Below are 21,658 nucleotides of genomic sequence, written 5' to 3'. Positions count from 1 at the left end.
AGTCGGGCGGGTGTGAGCGCCCAGAGAGGCGGCCCCATCTTAGGACGCAAGGGGCTTCTGACTCCTCTGCAAGGCCTGTGAGGGCTCCTGACTCATTCAATAGACAACCACAGAGCAACTGGGAGCGCTGAAGCGGGAGGGGACCGTGAGGAACAGAATCGACCTGGTCCTGGCCGTCGTGGCTCACAGCATTGTCAAGGGGACAGACGAGCAGAGAGGCCCTCAGGAGAGCGGCCCGTGAGCCTGGGTTCACAGAGGACACTTCAGCGTGGGGAGAGCCCACCCAGGGAGCCCCTCCTTGTCTGTGGGTGGCTGAGGAGGTGGGGCAAGGGCTGTGTTTGGAGGAAGGACTACTGAAGAGGGGCCTCATTGGCTACTTCTGCAGGCCAGGCTAGGGTAGAAGCGCTAGTGGCTAGCCGGGGAGGGAGGAAAAGGGAAGAAGAAGGACGCATGGGGTGGGGAGATTGCACGTTTTCCTACCAGCCATAGTGGGAAAAGTAAGAGGAGTGAGGGGCTCCGATCTGCATTTTAGGAAGAACACCTTGGTTCCTTTGGAGAAGGCAGCCTGAAGGCTGTGGCACGCCTCATGAGGCTGTTGAGTTGATGGTGGTGGGCACGAAGATCAAAGATGACGATGAGAACTATTAAGAATATAGAACTGAAGAAACCGACAGGGTTTGGGGACTGGCTGGCCACTGAGGGAGGAAAGAGGGTCTAGAAGATTGCAGGTCTTGGCTTGAGGCCCTGGATGGAGAGGGGGATGGGGGTGGATGAGATCAGACTTGGACCTGGTGAGCTGGAGGTGATGGTAGGCCAGCCAGGGGAGACAAAAATCAGCTAGCTACTGTACTGAGACGGCTTGGTGGGGTGTGTGTGTGTGTGTGCGCGTGTGCGCGCACGCGCGTGTGCATGTGCACGCATGCTCTAAGCACTGTACTAAGCACTTTTCTCAATGTCACCCTCATGATAAACCCATGAGGTGGGTGTTTCTATTGCCCCCTTTGTTTGTTCAAGAGCAGGTGGTAAGGTTGGACAAGTGGGTCCAGAGCTCAGGGGAGAGGTTGCATACCTCTATCCCTCATTCGGGAGGGGTAGAGTTGCCTGATGGTCTGCCGGAGTCGCTGCAGTCCCAGGTCTCTGAGAAGCTGTGGGAGGTGGCGTGTTGAGCCCAGATGGTCTTGGGACCATAGGTGAGGATGATAAATTTTAAGGGGTAAGATCCAAGGAGATCTATGGGAGTTTGGGTATCTCTGTCTTCAGAATCTGCTGGCAGCTGTGAGTTGCTGGCTAGATTGTGGAGGTCTGGGGAGGTCCTACTGGGGCTGTCTGGGGTCTTTAAAGAGAACATGGTTTGCAGGCATTTGGTGAGATCTGGGTGGTAGGCTGGAGTCGGGGATTGATTATATAACCCTCATAGGGAATGGGGAGATGATGGGTATGTAAAGTCGGGGCTGGGGCAGGTTCTGTGGGAGGGTGCCTATAGGTCATAAGACCCCCTGTTCCTATAGGCCATAGGACCCCCAGATGAAATCCCCCTCATCTGATTTCCCTCCTTTGTGGCAAGTGTTGGGCTGTCACAAACCTGCTCAAGCTCCTAGGAACTGGGAAGGGGGCAGGGCTGGACTGGAGTAATGCCTCACATAGGTTTGCCCATGTGGCTTGCCCTTGATGTGTCTCACAGGTGAGTCATATCTCAGGCCTGAAAAACCTTGCAAAGCTATACCCACCATCCCCAGCCACACACTATACTTAAGATTTGGGGGGCTACTTTCTGAAAGGGTTCCACCTTTTGGAACGTACAGCGTGCAAGCCCCTCACCTAATACACAGGACAGACAGGCATAGGACTCCACCCTGGATGCTCAACTCTGATCAGATCAGATCAACAGAAGCCTTCATCACAACTCCCATGTCTGCCTCAATACCCAGGGAGGTCCAGCCACTTCACTTCTAGGAACTTGGCTAGGTTGCCTGAGCAGGGCCTAAGTTACCTGTAAGTCAGGAGATATGACCAGTGACCTTGTGGTTTGGTGGTTTCTGATCCTGGGTTTCAGCCACCTGAAACTGTCTTCCCTGAAGTGTTCCAAGGAAGATCCACTTGTAAGAGAAGATGGCTCTCATGAAAATGCATGACCACCACCTCCAGGTTGCCAGGTGATTCTTGAGTGGCAGAACTGGACTGGTTCTATATGGCCCCGAGGTAACTAGGACTTTTGAAGGGAAGCTATCAGAAGCCAGAATTTGGCTTGACATGGAGACTTGGGTGACGAGCCATCCAGAAGGGAGTGGCCAGCACAGGAACTGACTGCAACTGGGAGTTCTGGTTGAGGTCACTCATCTCAGGTTTATCAGGAACCCACCAAGGTGATCCTGAAGGGCCCTAATTTGGGGACTTCCATTCTTTAGGGCAGAGAGGTCTGTGAGAATCTTTTTTGGGGCCAGGCAACTGAAGACAAGTGCCTTGTGGTTCAGTTTCTTTCACATATAGCACACAGCTTCCCAAAGCAAGGGAAGGCTGGTGTTGGGGGTGGGCCCCCTGCTCTCATCTCTCTTTGGGGCTTGTCTTTGGAACCCTGGCATCTGGACTCCCAGACCCATTGGTATTAGAACTGGTGAGTTAGCAACCAGAGCTGCTGGCAGGATAGAGGGCTAGGACTACTTCTCTCTGGCCAACCCCAGAGGGATTTTCTAAGACCCTGGGCACAAAACTGCTCTATCACTTCCCATCCCCAGCTACCACCTCCGCATTTAATCTTTCCTGTACCTTCTACAGGGTGCCTAGTGGGAGAGTAGGGGCTGGGTATCTCTATTACCGTGTCTAACCCATCCTCTGAATTCCATTGGAGGCCTTATAAGAAAGAGCTGAAAGCGATGAGCCTAAGGAATGCTCTAGAAATCCCAGTCCAGAGGGATGGGAGCTGGGATGGCAAACGGAGTCTGCAAGAACAAGGGTTCTCATAAAGCTCCTCAGGGTCAGAGGTAGCACTGGCAGACCGCCTGACTCAGACTGGCGCCCCTCACCCACTCCCGCGAATCAAGAAACCAGGCGGCAAAGCTCTGGGGACTGCTTTTATGGGGGTGACCTGACAGAGGGCATGATCCGTACAAAACCGGGAACAATACATACATATATATATTATATACAGAGACGCAGTCCTGCAAAAGGCGGGGCTAGGGTGGCCCTCGGCCGGAGAAACCGGAAGCCCCCCCAACAGCCCCGCCCCTGGCCCCGCCCCCTCCATCTGCTGAGGCCGAGGAGGTGAATTGCACGGGCCCAGGCACTGAGACAGCCAGCTCTTTCAGGGGGTAGGCGCACATCTCGGGGCAGGAAGAGATTGCTGAAATACTGATTGATGGCATGGCCTATTTACAGGGGACGAGAGGAAGCCAAAACGGATGGTACAGGGTTTTTTTTAAAAAAAGAACAAAAACCCAGGCTGAGGCAGGGGCATGAGGAAGGGGCAAAAATGAGATGGTTTCTGAAAGGGGAGGGGACCTGAGGTAGGGGTCTCACCTCCCTTGGTCCAAGCCCCGATTTGGGGTTAAAGTGGGGAAACAAGAGTCGATTTCACTTAGAAAGCAGGCTGCTAGCAGCGCAGCCCTGGTCTCCAAAAAGAAGAATAGTAGTAAAATTTTGCCCTCCAGTCAAAACACTGGAAAACTGTGGGTGTGGGTGGGGTGAGGCTGAATCTCTGTGATGTTAGTACAAGGCTTCCAGGTGTGGCCCTGCATAGGGCAGGACGGGACTTGGCTCTCCAGTAAGAAATATTCCCCTTGCCTAAAATCAGGCCCTCTAAACTGACCTCTTCTCCTCCCTTGCATTGCCAGGCTTGGCCAGGACACCAGAACCCCAAAGAGGCCACACAACGGTTCCAGGAGGAGGTTATGGCTATTTGGCACCTGGGGGAGGGGAGGCACAAGGAGAAATTGAGGGCTGCTGCCCCAGGAGAAGGGGGAGCTGGACACCATGTCCTGGACTCTCCCCTTTTCATGAAGGATACATGAGAAATCAGTGCAGGGTCAGGCCCAGCCTCCAGGCTCTGAGCGGACTCTATCCCTCCTGGGAGGGTGGACAAGGATGGGAGGTGTGGAGACAACCCTTCCCAGCAGGAGGATAAGAATGCAACAGAACAGCACAATGATAGGGGAGGAGGGAAGGGCCAAGACGGCAGAATCTCAAGTCAAGAGGCCCAGGGACCACCTAGGAGCTCCGCGATCAGGAGGCAGCCTCCAGGCGGTGAGATGCTGGGAGAGCCCCCAGCCCCATTTCAGTCCAGAGACAAAGGCTGGAGGCTGTGAAGTCTGGCAGTTTGGTCTGCAGGTCCTTGTGTTCATCCACCACCCAGGCCAGCCCCTGGCATTCCACGGCCTCTGTGCCCCAGCCCCATGGGCAAGGAGGCCATCCTTCCAGCCCTGGTCTGCCTGGGCCACCTTAAGGGGCCTATATGATGTGGGCCCTCTGGTCCCTGAAGCTGGGTGAGGTGGGGTGGAGGCATGGGGGAGTCGGGGCACCTGTCCCCAGGCTGATAGGGGGCGGGGTCAAGTATTGAGGACAGGGGAGGGAGGACAATGGGAGGGGATTAATTATTGTCCCGTTAAGGAATGGTTCCTGTTAAGTAGAATTGGAATTCCTCAGTGTTTGCAGGTTTCCTTCCAGTTCTGAGATCTGAAAAAAAAACCGGGAAGAAGGCATCAGGACTAAGCACTGGCCTCAGGCCCTGCCCCGCCTGGCCCCCTGCTGGGGACATGACCCTGAGCTCCCTCCAGGATCCACAGGGTGAGTGAGCTGCTGCTCCCTCCTGCCCCTGGGGCATCCTGGGCCTACCTTGTCCAGGAGCTTGTCCATCTCCTCCTTCCTCGCCAACTCTGACTCCTCCAGAACCCTGCGCTGTGCTGTCTCCTTTTTCAGAAACTCAATCTCCCTGGGGATCAGTGGGAGATAGACAGTGGGTAAGGCTGTGTGGTCTGGCTTCTGTTCAGAGAGTCTCAGGGTCTTCAGTCCTGTCCTTGGCTCCACCTGGGCAGCTCTTGCCCACTCCTTGTTCTCAGGTCTGGAGATCCCCAGCCTTCCCAAAGCCTCTGGGGCCTGGCTTGTTGGCTCTGGCACCCAGTCATTACGAACCCAGGCACCCCCCCAACAGGACCCTCCAACTTTTGTGCTCCTGGGCCCCCTACTTGGCTGGGGTGGGGAGGGAAGAGCACCACAGGCCTCTCCATCCTCCTGAGGTCCAGGGCTCCCAGCCCCCACACGTACTTCTGCTGGTAGTCTTTGATGAGGCGCTTGGCCTTGCTGTATTTGCGCTCCAAGGCCTGGTACTGGGCCTGGGTCTCCCGCAGGTGCTCGTCCACAGCCTGGCACAGGCTCTGGGCCTCACCCCAATAGCCCTCCAGTTTTTCCATGCGTTCCTTGTTCTCCTCCACGCTCTGCTCCAGCTGGGCCTTCTCCACCCGCCACCGCCCCTTCTCCTGCTCCAGGCTCTGCAGCTGAGAGGAAGGAACAGCCCTGGGTTGGTGGCGACGACAGTCTCTGGATGATTCCGGCAGATATACAGCCCACTACCCCCCAAATACTGACTCTCCTTGGCTGAGTCTGGGAACCGAAACCCGGAGAGGGAGGACCCCATCTGTCCCAGCCAGGAGCCCTGACACGTGCTACACTCCTAGAAGGCAGGCCGCCTGCGTTCATCACTGACAATCTCCGTGACCTGGGGTAAGGCCACTTTTATCTTAAGCTGCACTCCTCCCATCAGTAAAGTGGGACTGATTCCTGCCTTGCCAAGCTCACAAAGGCTACACAGTGTGATGGTAGATGGGTGAGAACAGGGCACCATTGCCCTCTGTTCCCTCTCTGTAGCCCTGGCTTCTGCGGCTTCCTAAATAGTCCTGGCTGCTCGCCTAGCGCCCGTGCCACCCCAGTGCAGACCTCCTAGCTCCACAGCCCAGTCATAGGGCCTCTGTTCCCTCTGTACTCACTTTCTTCACCACCTCTGTGCACTGAGCCCCAAATCTCCAGCCCAACTTTTCTTCGGGTTCCTCAGAGGCACCCTGCCCCAAACTTGGCCCCACCCACACAAACTTATTCCTCCTTTTCTGACTAGCCCACCTCCATCCAAAGATGCCATCATCTCACTGCCACCCCAGTGCTGAGCTTCAAGCGCCTGACTGCCCCTCCAACCTAGCAAGGGTGTGTAAACACCCCTTGCCCTCTGTGTCTCAGCCACACAGGCCTTCCTACACATCCTTGGACCTATATTCCCTCTTGCTGCAGGGCTTCGCCTCACTGTTCCCTGTGCCTGGAATGCTCCCATCTACCCTCCCACTGCCTCATCATTTCCCACTAGCTCAGCCTTCAGCTGAGCTCAGTATATCACTTCCCCAGAAGTCTCCTGTGATTCTCTCTGACAGCACAGCCCCCCACATTCCAGCTTCATCAGGTTCCACGAGCTCTAGGAGTTCAGCGACCTGTCCTCTGCTATAAAGCCTGTGTCAAGTTCTATGTACAAATGTTGGTGTGCAGACTCTAAGCCACACAGGGCATCTTTTGCCCATCACATGAATTGGATGGTGCCACACACCTAGAAAGAAAGTGAAAGCTGCTCAGTTGTGTCTGACTCTTTGCGACCCCATGGACTATAGCCTGCCAGGCTACTCTTGCCTGTAGCCTCAGGCAAGAATACTAGAGCGGGTAGCCATTCCCTTCTCCAGGGGATCTTTCCAACCCAGGGATTGAACCCAGGTCTCCCACACTGCAGGCAGATTCTTTTACCATCTGAGCCACCAGGGAAGCCCAAAGGTGTTTATAAATTAAAAGACCTTTGACTTGTTCCTTCCCTTCATGCTCTGCACCTACTCTAAGAACATGAATTGTCACCTCGACCTGCGAAATGCAACTCGAATCCATCCTTCCTATACACCCTCTGCCTGTGCCCTGAGTAGCCCTGCCCATACCTGCCAGGGCACCACTTGGGCCTCTAGCTGGTTCACCAGTCTCCAAGTCCTGCTCACCCTCATGCCTCCCACTTTGGGGGTAGTGACCTTCCTCCTCCTGGTCTCATATGGCCACAGGATCCAGGCTGGAGTCCTCAGTGGGGAGTCAGGATACTGCTACAGCCCATCCTGGCAATCCAGTTCTACCTCCCCATGGCCCCCGCCCTGGAATGGCTGCCATAGCCTGCAGGTCTCTTTCCAAAGCCAGCCTCCAAGCTCAAACGTTTGTCTCCCTGCCAGGAATGCCCTTCCTCTGCCTCAGTCACCTAAACCCTTTCTTCCCTCTGGGGCTCAGCTTCACACTCTCCTGTCTCCAGGCATGTTGGTCTAAGCCCACATATGGGAATGCACCTGTGTGTGCCTGGGTGCACAATGTGTGCAAAACCCGTGTGCCTCTGCCTCTCCCTGCCACACTGGAGTCCCATGGGGGTCGGGACTCCTAATGCCCAGGCCCAGTAGGGGCCCAGCACAGACTGTGCTTCAGAAGTCTGTATCTATGCCTGTAAGGGTGCTGGCACCCAGTATGCTTGTGCGGGTATCTGTACATGGCATCTCTCTGAGAATGTGCATGTTCCATGAAACGTCCTATATCTCACAGCAGAAAGACATGTAAGCAGATGGACACAAAAGTCTTGCTTGTGAAGCATGATGGGTCCACTGTCCTCATGTTATGTCTGAGCAGAGTGGGTGTCTCCAGGTGTCTCAGTGGGTGGGTCTGTGGGTACCATGTACCTGGGATCTGGGCTGGTGTTTGATCTCTGGGTGGTTTGCATTTAGGCTAGGCTAAATGCTAGGCTTTTATGTAGAGGACATGTGTGGGACTGTGTGAACGTGAAGACATCCACGTTCAGCTATTAGAGGGCTGACAGCTAATAGCTCAACTTTTTATTAAGGAACTATTATGTGTCAGACACTGTACTAAAGACCTTACATGTATTATTCTATTTTTTTCTCACAATGGTTCTATGGCCCTGGCACTATCATCAAACCATTTTATGGAGAATGAGGCCCAGAGCAGGAAGTGAGTGGTGGAGAGATGGTCTAGAGCTTGAGCTCTTAACACCAGCCTCCCTTACTTCAGAGCAGCTTGTCTTCCATGCGCCTGTGGGTGGTGGACAAGGGTTGGCATGTACAGCTGTGAGGGTGGAAGACTGTCCCCCGCCACGGCCTCAGCCTCCCCCACTTCCCGCCGCTCTTACCTTTCTCTTCAGCTGCTGGATCTCTGCCTCAGTCACAGCATGCTTAATCTGGAGCTGTGGGGGCGAGGGCACAGACACTCAGCTCTGGCTGGGGCAGGGAGCGCTGCAGCACTAAATACTAGCCTGCCCTTGCCCTCCACCAGCCCAGGGACCCCTCTGCGCACCTCCTTGAACTTGTGCACCAGCTTCTCGGGCTCCATGTCCACAGGGGACAGGGCATCTTCATTCTCTGCCAGCTCGAACACCTCGATGGCCATCTCGCCCCCTGGGAACGTGGGGCTCAGCTCCTCATCCTCGTCGGTGGCATACTCTCCCGTCTGTGAAGGGGAACAGGAGGCTGTGTTCCCTGCCCACGCCAGCCTCCCTCAGCCCTGATGACTAGGGCTGAGACCAGCAGTGGTTGGTCCACGGCAGACTGGGAGCAACCAGGGGTGTGGTTCATGACCTCCTCCCTCAGCCAGGGGCCCACACCAGGGGCATGGTTTTGACTTCAGGAGAGTCTCCTGAAGGCAGGAGTTATCCCCTAAAAGACTAAGACCCCTGAAGAAACAGCCTTTGCTTTCCCCTTCTCACGCAGCAGGTCCCCTGAGGTCTAGAGCTGTCTCCTTCCTCAGACTAGTTCCCCTCAGGGTGGCGGCTCTTACAGGGAACTATGTTTTCTTTGTAGGACCAGGACGGCTTTCTGAAGACAGAGGATGTGACTCCTCCATCAGATTAGAGATTCTTTAAGGGAGGGATGTGCACTCCTTCTCAGATTAGGGGCTCCCCCAGGACAGGAGTGGCACTCTGGGGTTCTTCACAAGGCCTGGGAAAGTGGCAGAGGCAGGGGACAGCTGTAATGCTCCATCAGGCCACCAGGGGACGATGACGCTCCCAGCCAAGTGGAGTCCCTACCTCCTCGTCATCCTCGCCGTACTGGGCGTATCTCTGCTCCATCATCTCCCGCTGCCATCGCTCCTGTTCCAGGGTCTGCTGAATTAGCTGGGCCACCTCACTCTGCTCACCGGGCCGCTCCCGGCCAATCATAAACCTGCAGGGGCACCAGCGCTGTCTCCTTTCCCTCTGTCCTTAGCTGGAAATGCCACCATCCTCCCCGTTGGTACTCCCCTCTCAATACCCAGGTCCTCCCAGGGGAGGTGAAATGAGAGGGCCGAGTCCAGAGGCTGCAGAGTGTTAATAATGAATGGGGGAACAGGGGGCCCTTATTGGGTTTCTTCCCAGGAGTAGCAGAGACTCATTAGCCCTCCTGGCCAGTTCGGGGGATGGGGAGATGTCAGCCAAACTTCAGGCTAGGCTGTCAGGGACATGAGGTCAAGAGGTGCCAATGTAGCTCTTCCCTCACCACATGGGAGAAAATGAGGCAGGGGACTGGCAAAGCTGACCCTGGAGCTGTGGAGGGGTGTCTTATATGCTCTCCAAGTCCTTGAGCTTCAGGAAGGGGCGGGATGATGGCGACTGGAGATTAGGATGGAAAGGAAATCGTGGAACTTCCAGGCACCAGCCCCTCCTCTCCGTGGCCACCCACATCCTGTTTCTCTCTACCACCCTTTCCTGGGGGCAGTGCCCCTTTTGGAGTGGGCAGGGAGTTGTCCCTGAATGTTATGCCAGAGATGAACATAGGGAGCCTCTAACCCAACCTCTTCAGTTGGCAGACCCAAGGAGGAGAGTCCTCACAGACTATACCAGGCTAGAGGGAGGGAGGGATAAACCCCAATCTGGATGGCATCCTTCCTGCACATCTTGGGATCTTCAATGAATGAGTCAGGACAGACGGGGGAAAGAAGATGAGCAAGAGGCCAGTTTGGAGGCATGGTGGACAACAGGCCTGATGGCTGAGTGCTGGTGGCCAGCAGTGGTCAGGGGCAGGAGACGTGAAGGGAGATGGGGCAACGGACGAGCACACAGCAATTCCTTTCCACAGTGGAAACTTCTCTGTAAGTTGGGCCACAGAGGATCTTAACTGGGTGTGGGCAGGCGGGCAAAGTGGCCAGATGAGGGCTGAGCCTCCTGTCTGCTCCCACTCCCCACGCCCCCACCCTCCTGGGCCTCACCGCACGCGGCCCTTGGTATTCCGGAGCACGGAGGCTGCAAAGCTCTGGGTCACTCCCACCAGACTCGTTCCATCCACCTCCACCAGAAGATCGTTCACCTGGATTCTGGGGACAGGCAAGGGGGAGGTGGGTGACATTGGTTAGGGGATCCCGAGGGGAACTGTGGAGCTGGGGTAGACACGGCCCACTTCCCATCAGAAACTCAAGCTCAGTCCCCACAGGAACCCGGTACTTAGTCTACTTGCATAAGAGGCATGAGGCTGGAGGATCAGGTATCAACCAGGCCCGTGGGCAGTGAGACCCAGGCAGGCACACTTCCCAAGACAATCACACACTAGTCCCTTCCTCCATCACTCGACAGACCAGCGTGACATCCACAGAGTTCATCATGGCCACGCACACCAGCTAGGGCCTCTAGCACACACGTGACATGCAGTCAGCCCTCTTACACACCCATTCTGCACAGACCTGAGCCCACAGATTTCTTTCAATTGCCCGAGACCTGTGTTCACTACACTCCCACAGGGTTAGTCCCCCCACCACACGTGCACAGCCCCCAGTACACTCCAGCTATGGCGCTGGAAGCCCTGTTCCCCCACTCCCACAAGGAGAGATGGGAGTGGCCCAGCCTGACCGCAAGGGGGATGAAAGCATGGGCGGGACACTTGGCCACCTCCATCCTCCACTCCCATCTCCCCTCAGAGTGCCAGCCCTCCTCGCAGGGCTCCCACACAGAAGAGGAGGAAATGATTTGCTGTAAACAGTTTGCCCCCACCACCCACCCCACGTGGGGACACCCTCACACGCACACACACTCTTCAACTGGCCAACAGGCAACCATGGGAAAGGCTCTAGGAAGTTCAAATGAGGGAGTAAGTAAAAGAGCAGGGGTGGTCACCTTCCTTTCTCTGCTCACTCCCACCCCTGCCCGCCATGCCATCTGGGCTGTGGCAGACAGAAGCTTCCTGAATGAGGCAACTCCACCTCTAGCAGCATGACCCCAGTCCTCACAGGAACAAACAGTCACCTCTGCCACATGGAGGGGTCTGGGCTTAGAGGTAGCACAAGGCACCCTGATACTAACCTTTAACTTACAGCCTGGGGGTGCCCTACAGCCGTTCCCACTCCCCCTCAGCAATGCACACACAGTGGGGAGGCTCCAAAGGGCTCACTGGGTTGCCCAGAACTCCAGGGGATCTTTCCTGAGCCCTCTGACCCACAGAACTCACACCTTCCAGCCTCAGGGGCCAAACATAAGCACGTAGGCAAGGAGCAGCCTCCTCCCAGGCCCACCCCCACGGGCTCTTCTAACCTCATAAGACACCTGAATCCCGTGGTCTCTAGCTCCAGCCACACCTGCCTGCTTTCAATGCCCTGCCTGGGACACTGCACACCCCACTCCTGCTCATGCTTTAGGTCTCAACTCCAATGTCACTTCCTCCAGGAAGACCTCCCTGAAACCCCAAGGGGTCAAGCCCTCCTGACTGAGGCTTTAGTGCCACCCTGTACTTTTGTCCATTTCACCATTTCCTGCGTGCCCTCTTGAATGCCCATCTGCCTTACTACACTACATGCTTCTTCAGGGCAAGGCCCTCATCACTGACTCCCAGGGCCTGGCACCAGCCCTGCAACAGTGTCACAGGCTCAGTATTTCCTAAATGAAAAAGACAGCTCAATGTGTACTCTACTAGGCACAGAGCCTCCGCACCCACGCTCTCCTCACCATGGCCCGAAACACAACACCTACACAGCATGCAAGTGCCACGGAGCCGGAGCCAAGGGCCCTGTCTGTGCTGCTCACTGCTCCCTGGGGAGTGGGCCAGCAACAGGCACAGTGGTCTCCGCAAACATCTGAGCCCCACACAGGCACTGGCCCATGACCTGCCCGGTGACCTGCCCCACAGACGGTGGCTGGTAAAGGAAGGGGAGGCGGTACCTGCCGTCCCGATGGGCTGCGCCGCCCTCAGTCACGGTCTTGACGAAGATGCCCAGCTTCTCAAGGCCCATGTCCGCCCCGGCCCCCATGCCAATGATGCTGATGCCCAGGCCCTCGGAGTCTGTGAAGGAGAGGGTGATGAGAAGCCAGTAGGGGGGCAGGATGGGTTGAGGATTTGCAGGGGAGAGAGTGAGAGGCCCATCCCCAGCCCTCACAGTGGGGCACAGCCTCACCTCAAGAAGCAGTCTCCATGCTGAGGGGATGTCCCACATCTGGTTCTGTCACTCCCTCTTTGCCAAGCCAACTAGGATGCTCTTGGGTCACTGTCTGCCCTCTGCCCCAGCCAAAGAACTGATGGGCAGCAGGGCGTGCTGAGGGGGCACTACGTGTATGTAGATGAGGTGTGTAGTGGCCATGGGGACCGGTGGGGGAGCCACGAGGGGGCTGATCGCCCCCCTCCCTAAGCAGTGTCATCCCTGCTCACAGCCTCAGTGACTCAAGACCTCCTGCTTTTCTCTCCCGCAAGACCCACTCCTCTCTCCACAGCTGTACCCCTCTGTCTCATGGGCCTCTGACATCTGAACAAGATCTTCCCCCACATATAGGCTTTTCCAGCCTGCCCCCGCTTCACAGGGCCTGGGAGTCACCTGGATTCCTCCCTCCCCCTGCAGCCTCTGTGGAAGCCAAGTAACCCCTGAATCCCATCAATCCCACCTTCCAAGAATCTCTCAAATCCACCCCCCTTCCTACACGGCAATCACCGTGTCCACACTACAGAGGCCCCTCTCCAACCATGTACAACCCTTTGCCCCACAGCACAGCTTGGTATAGTCTCTCTAGAATACCTTTCTCACACCTTGCAAGGCTGCCAGTCCATGTTAGAAAAGTGGTCGACATGGTCTTGTATGCACAGCCTTCTCCCCCACCCTCCGAATCTACCAGGTCTCTCTCCTCTTTTCTGCAGACTCCCCTCATCTCCTCTTCAGAGTTCAACTCAAGCGTCTCTTTCCTTGGGGATCCCCCCAGGTCTGGTCAGGTCTCCTGTTAAATGCTTTTACAGTGGCCCCTCCTTCCTTTCCCGGCCCCCTCACTGTGCAAAGGATGCACTTAGATGTGAGCGTTCCAGCCATGCCTGCCCTCTCGCCCCTCCATCGCTCTCCCACTGTGGCTTGGCCCGCAGAGCCCAGGACCCAGCCCACAGTGCTCGTGCGGGGCCTGGCAACTGCAGCAGCAGAGTGCAGCGGGACAGCGTGGTGGTGGGGGTTTGGGCTGGGCTGAGTCTGTGTGGCTGAGGGTTGCTGACAGAGGCCCAGTCAGAGGAAGCAGAGCATCTCAGTGGAAGCCCTGAGGGTCCCCCCAGGGCGGAAGTTGGCACGAGGCAGAGGCCCAGTGGCCCAGCTCACCCTTCTCCAGCTCCACAGGGAACAGCTCCAACCTCTCCACCCGCTTCTCCAGCTCGTACTCAGCAGAGGCTGCCATGGGATCCACGTCCTCGTTGCGACGATCGTAGTCCTCGTTGGAGTAGGTGCTGAACACCTGGGGGAGAGGCTGCTTGTCAGAGGCGCCAATAGGAGGGCAAGGGCTAACCCAGTGAGAGGAGGCTGGAGGGGCAGGCTGCACCAACCACTGCGCTCCCCTCCTGCCAGAGGCCTCCCCAACCCCCAGACAGGTTGAGGTGAGGCCTTCCCCAGCCCGCGCTGCTCCCAGCTCAGAGTGGAGCCCTTCCAGTTCCGAGTTAGGGGGCAAGGCAGAAAGGGACCTAGCCTTGCCACATCCCCACCATGACTCTCTCCTGCAGCCCTGACCACACAAGCATGGCCAGTTAGAGGAGGAAAGGAAGGTCAATGCTGGAGAAACTGTCCTACTCATGAACCCAGGCTCCCAGGCCAGAGAGAGGCCAACAGACAGTCCCCATCCCAGACAAAGACGAGGGTGGACACAGACAGCAGGAGAGAGGAAGGAACACGCTGAGCAGAAGAGGGGAAGAGGAGGAGGGATAAGGAGTGGAAGAGATGCAGGAGGATGCCAGATGGGGAGGGGGGAGCGGGTGTGAGACACGGGGTTAGGGGGAGGAGAAAGAAGGGCAGAAAGAGGAAGCGGAGCACCAGGACCCAGCTAGCCTGGACCTGAAGCGGCCAGGGTGGAGGAGAGAGGCAGAAGGACCACCGGTACCCCCACGGAGAATGGGCAGGCCCTCCTCTTGAGGGGCCCCTATGGCCTTGCCCACATGGCCAGACCTCAATCTCCCTTCTGAACTGCAGCTCTCTGAGGTACTCCCCTTATCCCCAGGGCATTAGGAGGCCCCAGGCCCAATACCTTGCAGAAAGCAAGGAGAGCAGGCAAGTGGCAGCCTCCGACACTGTCCACAGTGAACCTGGCCTCACTGTCCTCTGTACTCCTCTGCTGGCTCAGCAGAAAGGGGAATCCCCAGCCCGACCCTCCTCCAAAGAACCGAGAAGGTAGGACAAGGGTCCTGCAGGAGTGCCTAAGTCTGGGTCCAGGCGGGGTGCTCCTGGTGGGAGGTTAATGAGCACCATTTGGGGTACCATGACATGTTCCCACTTCACTGCCTGCAGCGACAGGTTGGCACCACTTGGAGCCAAGCGGGGGCGATGAAGGGTAGCAACAGCTCTATCAGATGGCTGGGCCTGAGGCCTGAGCAGCTGGAGTGGGACACTGTCTCTCCCGAGGCCCCTGCCAGGGTCCCTCTCCTCCAGAAGCAGGCGCTATGGGCACCCAGGCCAGCAGCTCTTGTGCCCCAGCCTTGGTTTAGTGTCACCCCCCAAGCACCATGGCTCCCACAAGGGGGCTCTAGCTGGGAGGGGCCTACATGGTCACTTAACTCACTGCCCTCAACTTTACAGCATCAGAGAAAGAGCGCAAACCCTTAGCGTTTTTTGTTGATGGTGCAACAGTCAGACTGCCCTCTTGACATCTGGCCAGTAGCCCCAAGCTCCTGGGAGAAATGGGCCACCTAGTCCACATACAATGCACGATGCTAGACCCACTGTCCAAGGTCATGGGAGCCAGCCCATAGCAGGGTGGGATGAGACTGGTGGGTAGGTCACTGGACTTTGTCCCCACTACACACAGGTCCCAAGCCCCAGGACGGGGCTGCCATGCGCCTAGATCTCGCAAACTGGCTTTGGCCCACTTCTGCATGCCAGTCCCTTGACCCTCACCCTCTATCCCAGCAGAGAGGGTCTCTTCATCCCTCAGTCTGTGTGGTAGCCTGGGTCAACCAAACTCCTCCCCACCACGAGTAAGCACATGCAATTACACAAACACAGACACACACCGTGACCTCCAAAACACCCTCACAGCCTGTCCTAGGCTTTGTCTTCCCTTCTTTTCTCAGATGATTAAATCCTGCCCCCTGCAGGAAACTCAGGCGGGACGGTCAGAGGCCTCAGACCACCATTCACACTGCCCACCTCCATGTGTCCAGCCTATCCGAGGGCCCTGGATCCAGTCCCCCTCTCCAGATAACTATCTAGAATTGAGGTTTCTGTCCTCAGCGGAAGCCTCTGTATTGTGGGCAACAATTGGGTCATCCGAGGGGCACAAGACCCTGGACTCAGTATCAGTGCAGGGGTGGGGGCAGAGAGAGGGAAAAACTGGGTAGGGAGGAAGACATCCCCAGCAAGGTCAAAAGTCAGACACACAAAGCGGCACCACACACCACAGGCGAGCAACTGTCACCAGGGAGTCAGGGAGCACTGCTCCAAATCATGTGCTATTTTTTACCCAAAAATCAGGGTAAGGTGTCAAATATAGACAGTCAGAGGCTCGGGACTAAAAGACCAAACTCTACCTCTGAGGGGATCAGGCAGCTCAGAGAACGGCTGTGGCAGGGCCGTGGGGTGTCCTGACCCCCTCAGTGGTCCCCACTTGCATCCTCAGTGTCCCAAGAAACACCCCATATCCTTCAGTTCTCTGCCTCCAGGATCCCAGCACTTCAGAAAAGGAGAGGAGAGGCAAAAAGGCTTGTGAGGTCACAGCCTGGGGGAAGGGGCTGGCCTGAGTGGGGAGCTGCACTTCCCAGGCCCCCTGGGGTGGGAGGTGGAAGAGGAACAGAGGTTAAGATGCTGGGGCAGGTGGGAGGAAATGGGCAGCTTCAGTGTCCAGGAGTTATGGAAATTTCAATCAAACAGAGGGGGGTTTGACTGGGGAGGGGTACAGGCTGAACTTTCCTTGGCCTTGACACCCCCATACAGCAGACTTGGACTTGGGCACAGCTGAGCTAGGGGTGGTGAGAAAAAGTCTTTAAGCTGAATGTGCCAGCCAAGAATAGAGGGTAGTGCACTGCAGGCGGATTCTTTACCATCTGAGCCACCAGGGAAGCCTCAGGAAACTGGGGGCTGGGGTTCTTAATTCTCCCAGGGATCTCTCCCAGCACTCTCCTGAGGATCTGAGGGCACTGGCACAACCCACAAACCAATCACCAACAGTGTATGTGCCCCCCAAAAGGGAGGATCTTCTGTCCTTTCAGGGTACCCAGAGAATGAGGCAAGAGCGCTTGGTGCCTGCCAACACCAAGAGCAAAAGCAGGAGGCTGCTGCCAGGCACCTGGGAGTTTCCCAGCCCCACCCCCTCCTCCTCCATACCCTGCTGAAGGCCTAGGCTCCTCAAAACCCACAGAAAGTGCCTGCCTATGTAACCTTGTTACCCCCACCTCGGAGCTGGCCCAGCACAGACCCCAGGGAACAGGGCCCCCAGTCACATGGTCCCAGCTCAGCTCAACCTCAGAGACCTGCTTCCCTCTTTCACTTCTGCAAAGTTGGGGTGAGGGCTACAGCCAGTTTGAAGGAGGGGCTGCACCTTCGTTTTGGGAAGTTTCTGGCTCCTCCACCCCCGTGTGCAGCTCTGGTGCAGGAGGAAAGCAGGGGTGTTTCTAAGCTCCTCATGCCCCTCCGATCCAGAGCAGAGTAAGGACCAAAGCCGGGGTGCTCTTCTGAGGTCACAGGTACACACAGACACACACACACACCTTCCCACCACTTAAGCCCAGGCCTCTGGCAGTCTCCGGAGGGAGAATGTCTGGAAAAGGAAGGGAAAGCAGGTGTCCCAGGACCGGCGCAGGGCAGGGTGGGGCAGCAGGCAGAGGAACCCGAGGGCAGATCAGGGCAGGCCACCTCATCTCAGGCCTAAATATTCTCCCCCACTGACAAACAGCTGGAAGTCCCCCACGCCCCCCTCAGGGAGGTAACTTCTGGGAAGGGGGCTGGGTGACAGGGCTGACTCAGCCTGCCAAAGCCGGCTGGCTGGCGAGGCGGGGGCGACTGCGCGCACGTGGCAGGGGCGGCGCGGGGGCGGGGAGGGGGGCTCACTCACTTGGATGGGCGCTGTGCTGAAATGGATCTTTCGGCTCGGGGCCGGGTCCTCTTCTTCCGAGAGCCCTGGGATCTCCACGCACCCCGACTCGGGCTCGTAGGGGGGCTCCCCCTCCTCCTCCTCTTCGTCGTCCTCCTCCAGGGCACTGCCCCCAGAGTCCTCCCCCAGCCCACTGTAGGCGCTCACGTCCACCAAGTCCGCCTCCGAGAAGTCCTCCTTTCTGGACTCGTCTATGTCCTCGGGGGCCACCTCCGGGGCCCGGCCATTGCCCACCCCCTTTTCGGGCACCGCCACGGTCGCCGCCTCCTCCTCGGGAGCCGCCTGAGCCTTCTGCTCCTCAGGCGCCGGGCTAGCGGTGGTTGCCAAGGCGCTGCCATTCTCCAGGGCCGCGTGGACTGTCACCTCCGCCTGGATCACCTCTGTGGGCGCTGCCTCGGCCTCCGACTCCCCGCTCTCCTCCACCTCCACCGGCTTAATCTTGCGCACCTCCCGGGGCTTGGGGGGCGGCCGGGCGGGGGCCACTCGGTGCTGCGGGGGCTGCTGCCCTCCGGGGCCGCGCTCCTTCTCGGCTGGGGCATCCCCCGACGGGGCGGGCGGCGGCGGGGGCGGCTGAAACACCCGGGACCGCTTACTGACCAGCTTCGAGTTGACCTGGGGAATCCCGGCGGCCGCGGCCCTGGGCAGCCCGGGCCCGCGGTGGAGGCCGGTCCTCGAGTCGGCCTTCTCAAAGACAGCGCTTAGCTGGCTGACCGTCGGAGACACGGCGTCGGCGTCCAGCTTGTCCAGCGCCTCGGTACTGCCGTTGAAGCGCACCACGACGTCCAGCTTCCGGTCCTGCAGGCCGGCGCGCTCCTGCCTCAGCAGCCGCCGCGCCGCGGCCTCCTTGTCGCCGCCCGCGGCCGCGGGGACGCTCCGTTCGAACAGCTTCCGCGTCTCCTGCAACCGGGACGGCGGGTGTGGCGGCGGCGCGGGCTGCGCGGAGGGCGCGGGCTTGGAGTCGAAGCGGCTCACGCGCTCCGATACGCTGGTGCCCAGCTTCAACAGGGCGCTATGGTCCACGTTCTCGTTCAGGCTGCTGGCCCGCGGCAACGACAAGCGCACGCCGCGCTCGGGCGCCCGCAGGGCCTCGGTGGGGCCCGCGCCGCCGCTCGCATCACCCGGCGCGCCAGCCGTCGTGCCCATCTGCAGGAACATACTTTTGATGCGATGGACGTTGGAGCCATATTTCTTGTGGTGGGCTGCCTTGGGTGCCTCGTCGGGCCCGGGCGCGTCGGGAGGTTTCAGAGCCTGGATGCCCGCCTCGTAGGCGCTGCGGTGCGGGGAGGCGCTCCGGAGGGGACCCCCAGGCCCCCGTGGCTCCGTCTTCATCATAGTGGGGGGAGCTGGGTTCACATCCCAACGCTTCCCGCTCCCCCCTTCCAACAGGCGGCGGGCCAAGTCGGGACCACCGCCCCCCCCCCAGAGAAAAGGAACCCCGAAAGGCCTTTTTAAAGCCTCCCCCAAAAACCAAGCTACCCAAAACAGTTAACCTCGCTTAAAAAAAAAAAAGGAAAAAAAGAATCTCCGAGCGCCCTGTGCGGATCGCCTCCCCCAACCAAGCTGCCAAAGACAGCCCGCCCTTCTACCAAAGCCCGAGCGGCCTGGTATGGTGGCCCCCACCCAAATTAGAAAAGCGGCGCTCAGAGCCGGTGGGACCGCTTGCCCTGCAAGCAGCGGAGGCGCCCGCTCACATCGTCCGAGGCGGTGTCAGCGGGGCTGGTAGCCCCGGCACCCCCTACCCCGGTCGGGGGCCTTGGCTCTCCAGGGGCCCGGCACCCGGGCGCCCATAGCTGCTCGGCCGGCCCGGGCCGCTCCGCCGCCGCCGCCGCCGCGCCACCCTCCCTCCCTCCCTCCCCCCCGCGCCCCGAGCCTCGGTCTTTCTCTGGCTCTGCCCGAGCGGCGGCTGCCGGAGACCAAGCGGCTGCCCTTCTCGCCGCCGCCGCTGGGGGACTGGCATCTCTGGGTCCTAAAGGGATCGGATTTCCGGGACCGGAGCCTGTGAGCCCTCCCCTTCCCCTCCACCCCAATGCATACTCCTCCCCTACCGGCCCTCGCCATAGCCTTCCGCTGACCCCAGTGGTTGGCCAGTCTTCTTCAACCCTTCCATCCCAACCTCTGACTGTAGCTTTTCACAACATATATAACCTCACCCCCCCCATTAAATATTAAGTAAGTGTGTTAGTCCCTCAGTCGTGTCGACTCTGCGACCCTATGGACTGTAGCCCACCAGGCTCCTCTATCCATGGAATTGTCCAGGCAAGGATACTAGAGCGGTTTGCCATTTCCTCCTCCGGGGAATCTTCCTGACCCAGGGATTGAACCCCGGGCTCCTGCATTGCAGGGAGATTCTTTTCCGCCTGAGCTACCAGGGAAGCCCTTCACTAAATATTGGGGGAAGGCAGTCCAACCACTCAGTAGCCTCAGTGTGGGCCTCTACTCTGAGTGTGGAGGGGGAATCATGGGGGAGGGACAAAGGATCATTTTCAAGATTCTCAGAGCTGCCTAGTTTGAACTTTTTTAAAATTCAGATTTCTGGATCCTCCCCCAGACTTTGTGAAGCAGAATCTCAGAGGCTGGCCTTGGAATCTGCATTTTAACAATAGGGAACCTTTGTACTTTTTAAGGTGTGAAACTTTGGCCCAATGTTTCTGGTCTCATGGTGGAGGAGAAAGGGAAAGAAAGGAATGGTCCTCATCACCCATGTGGCCGCCTGAAGCTGGCTTTTGCCCGCTGGAATTCTGAAAAGGGTATGCTATCAACTGCCTGCACCGGGCCCAGGTTGGAAATGAGGGGTGGAATCCCTGTCTTCAGGGCCTTACTAGGGCACTCCTGCCTCTCAAACAGGAAGAAGGAGTTTTGGAGGAGGAATTCTGGAGGCCCGGGTTTCACCAGTGAGAGCTCTAGCTTTTATCTCTCATCTAAAGGATTCTGGCCACTGTGTGAAAGTGTGACTGTAGGGAGGGAGGGGGAAGGGTGGCAGTGACATCTACGTCCGCTGTCCTGGCAGCTGTTTTGATACTCCCCTCAACCCCCCATACATAACAAGGGGCCTGAGACTGCCCTGTACCCTTGCTCAGGGCCTGGGAGTGAAGGTCCACCCCCTTGGCCATGACAGATGGAGATGCGCAGCCTCACTCCACAGAGCCCAGAAAATAATGAACATTGTGGACCCTAGGACCCAGAGAACACCTCAGGCACAAAGCCTCCCCCCACTCCCAGCTGCTTCCTGCATCTCAGGCCTTCCTGCAGCCTCTGCCTCCTCCCCCTCCCTCTTCCCTTCCATCCTCTTCCTCTTCTTTCCGATCTCCCACTACCCGCCCCCCTTGCCTAGAAGGGCTGTTCAAAGGAATTCTCTCTTCCCTCCACTGTCGGGATGTGTGTGGGTTTTGTGGGATATAAACTGGGTAGCACGTGCAAAAGCTCGTGGGGGATGGGGTGTGGGACGCCTCCTGGGAACCCTGAATATTGGGACAGGGAGGGGCCAGGAGCCACAGGACTGATCTTGAGGCTGGCAATCCTGAGGCTAAGGGACAGGGAAGATTTGGACTCTGAGCAGGAGCTTCAGTGACTTGGGTTTCCAAGCTCAAGTCTGGGACTTGACCCTCCCCACCTACAGGCCCCACCCCCAACGTCATTCTGAAAGTTGGGTGAGACAGAAGTCTCACTAGTTGAGTGTTTGGGCAGTGTCCTCAAAAGCTCTTGTGTGGATTGAGGGAGGGCTCAGGCCCCAGGGTATTCTGCCCAGAATCTCCCACACCCTTTGATGAGTCATTCTAACTGATCCCAGCCCAAGGGGTCTGTGCCCACGCTTCTGGCCAGGTAGGGAAGCCAGCTTCTAAGGATGGGAGGAGGAGCTAAGAACCAACTGTCAGGCCCAGCGGACACCCCACCCCCCAGCTCCAGCCCCCAGCAACATCTCCAGCAGCAGCTTGGGTTGAACTCTAATTGTTGGGATGCTTGGGTCTCCCTTGTCCTGAGACTTCCAAGAGTAAAACCCCTTTAAGTACTTTGGGATGCAGGAAGATTGGAGCCAGCCCAGAGCTCAGATGACTGAGGCTAAGGAGAGGGAATCATTATCTCCTGGGCTCCCAGTTAGCTTAGTGGACCACCCCC

At 57.9% G+C, this 21,658-nt stretch overlaps 1 protein-coding gene across 1 annotated transcript in view; it reads right to left on the bottom strand.

The window, feature by feature from the left end:
* The window catches only part of LOC128065430 (neurabin-2), a 36,747-nt gene extending 17,391 nt beyond the window's left edge, over nt 1-19,356 (bottom strand). Inside the window, exons 1-10 of the mRNA XM_052658617.1 lie at nt 17,507-19,356; nt 13,576-13,708; nt 12,173-12,293; nt 10,237-10,341; nt 9,080-9,215; nt 8,350-8,502; nt 8,186-8,239; nt 5,254-5,483; nt 4,825-4,921; nt 4,615-4,665 (exon numbers count right to left, since the gene is read on the bottom strand). Of these exons, the coding sequence (XP_052514577.1) occupies nt 4,615-4,665; nt 4,825-4,921; nt 5,254-5,483; nt 8,186-8,239; nt 8,350-8,502; nt 9,080-9,215; nt 10,237-10,341; nt 12,173-12,293; nt 13,576-13,708; nt 17,507-18,877 (2,451 nt within the window). The 5' untranslated portion in view covers nt 18,878-19,356. The remainder of the gene's footprint in view (nt 1-4,614; nt 4,666-4,824; nt 4,922-5,253; nt 5,484-8,185; nt 8,240-8,349; nt 8,503-9,079; nt 9,216-10,236; nt 10,342-12,172; nt 12,294-13,575; nt 13,709-17,506) is intronic.
* Between the last annotated feature and the right edge of the window lie 2,302 nt (nt 19,357-21,658).

The sequence above is a fragment of the Budorcas taxicolor genome, chromosome 19 (genome assembly GCF_023091745.1).
Source record: "Budorcas taxicolor isolate Tak-1 chromosome 19, Takin1.1, whole genome shotgun sequence".
In the NCBI taxonomy this organism is placed as follows: domain Eukaryota; kingdom Metazoa; phylum Chordata; class Mammalia; order Artiodactyla; family Bovidae; genus Budorcas; species Budorcas taxicolor.
This window is presented reverse-complemented; position numbering and strand designations above follow the sequence as displayed.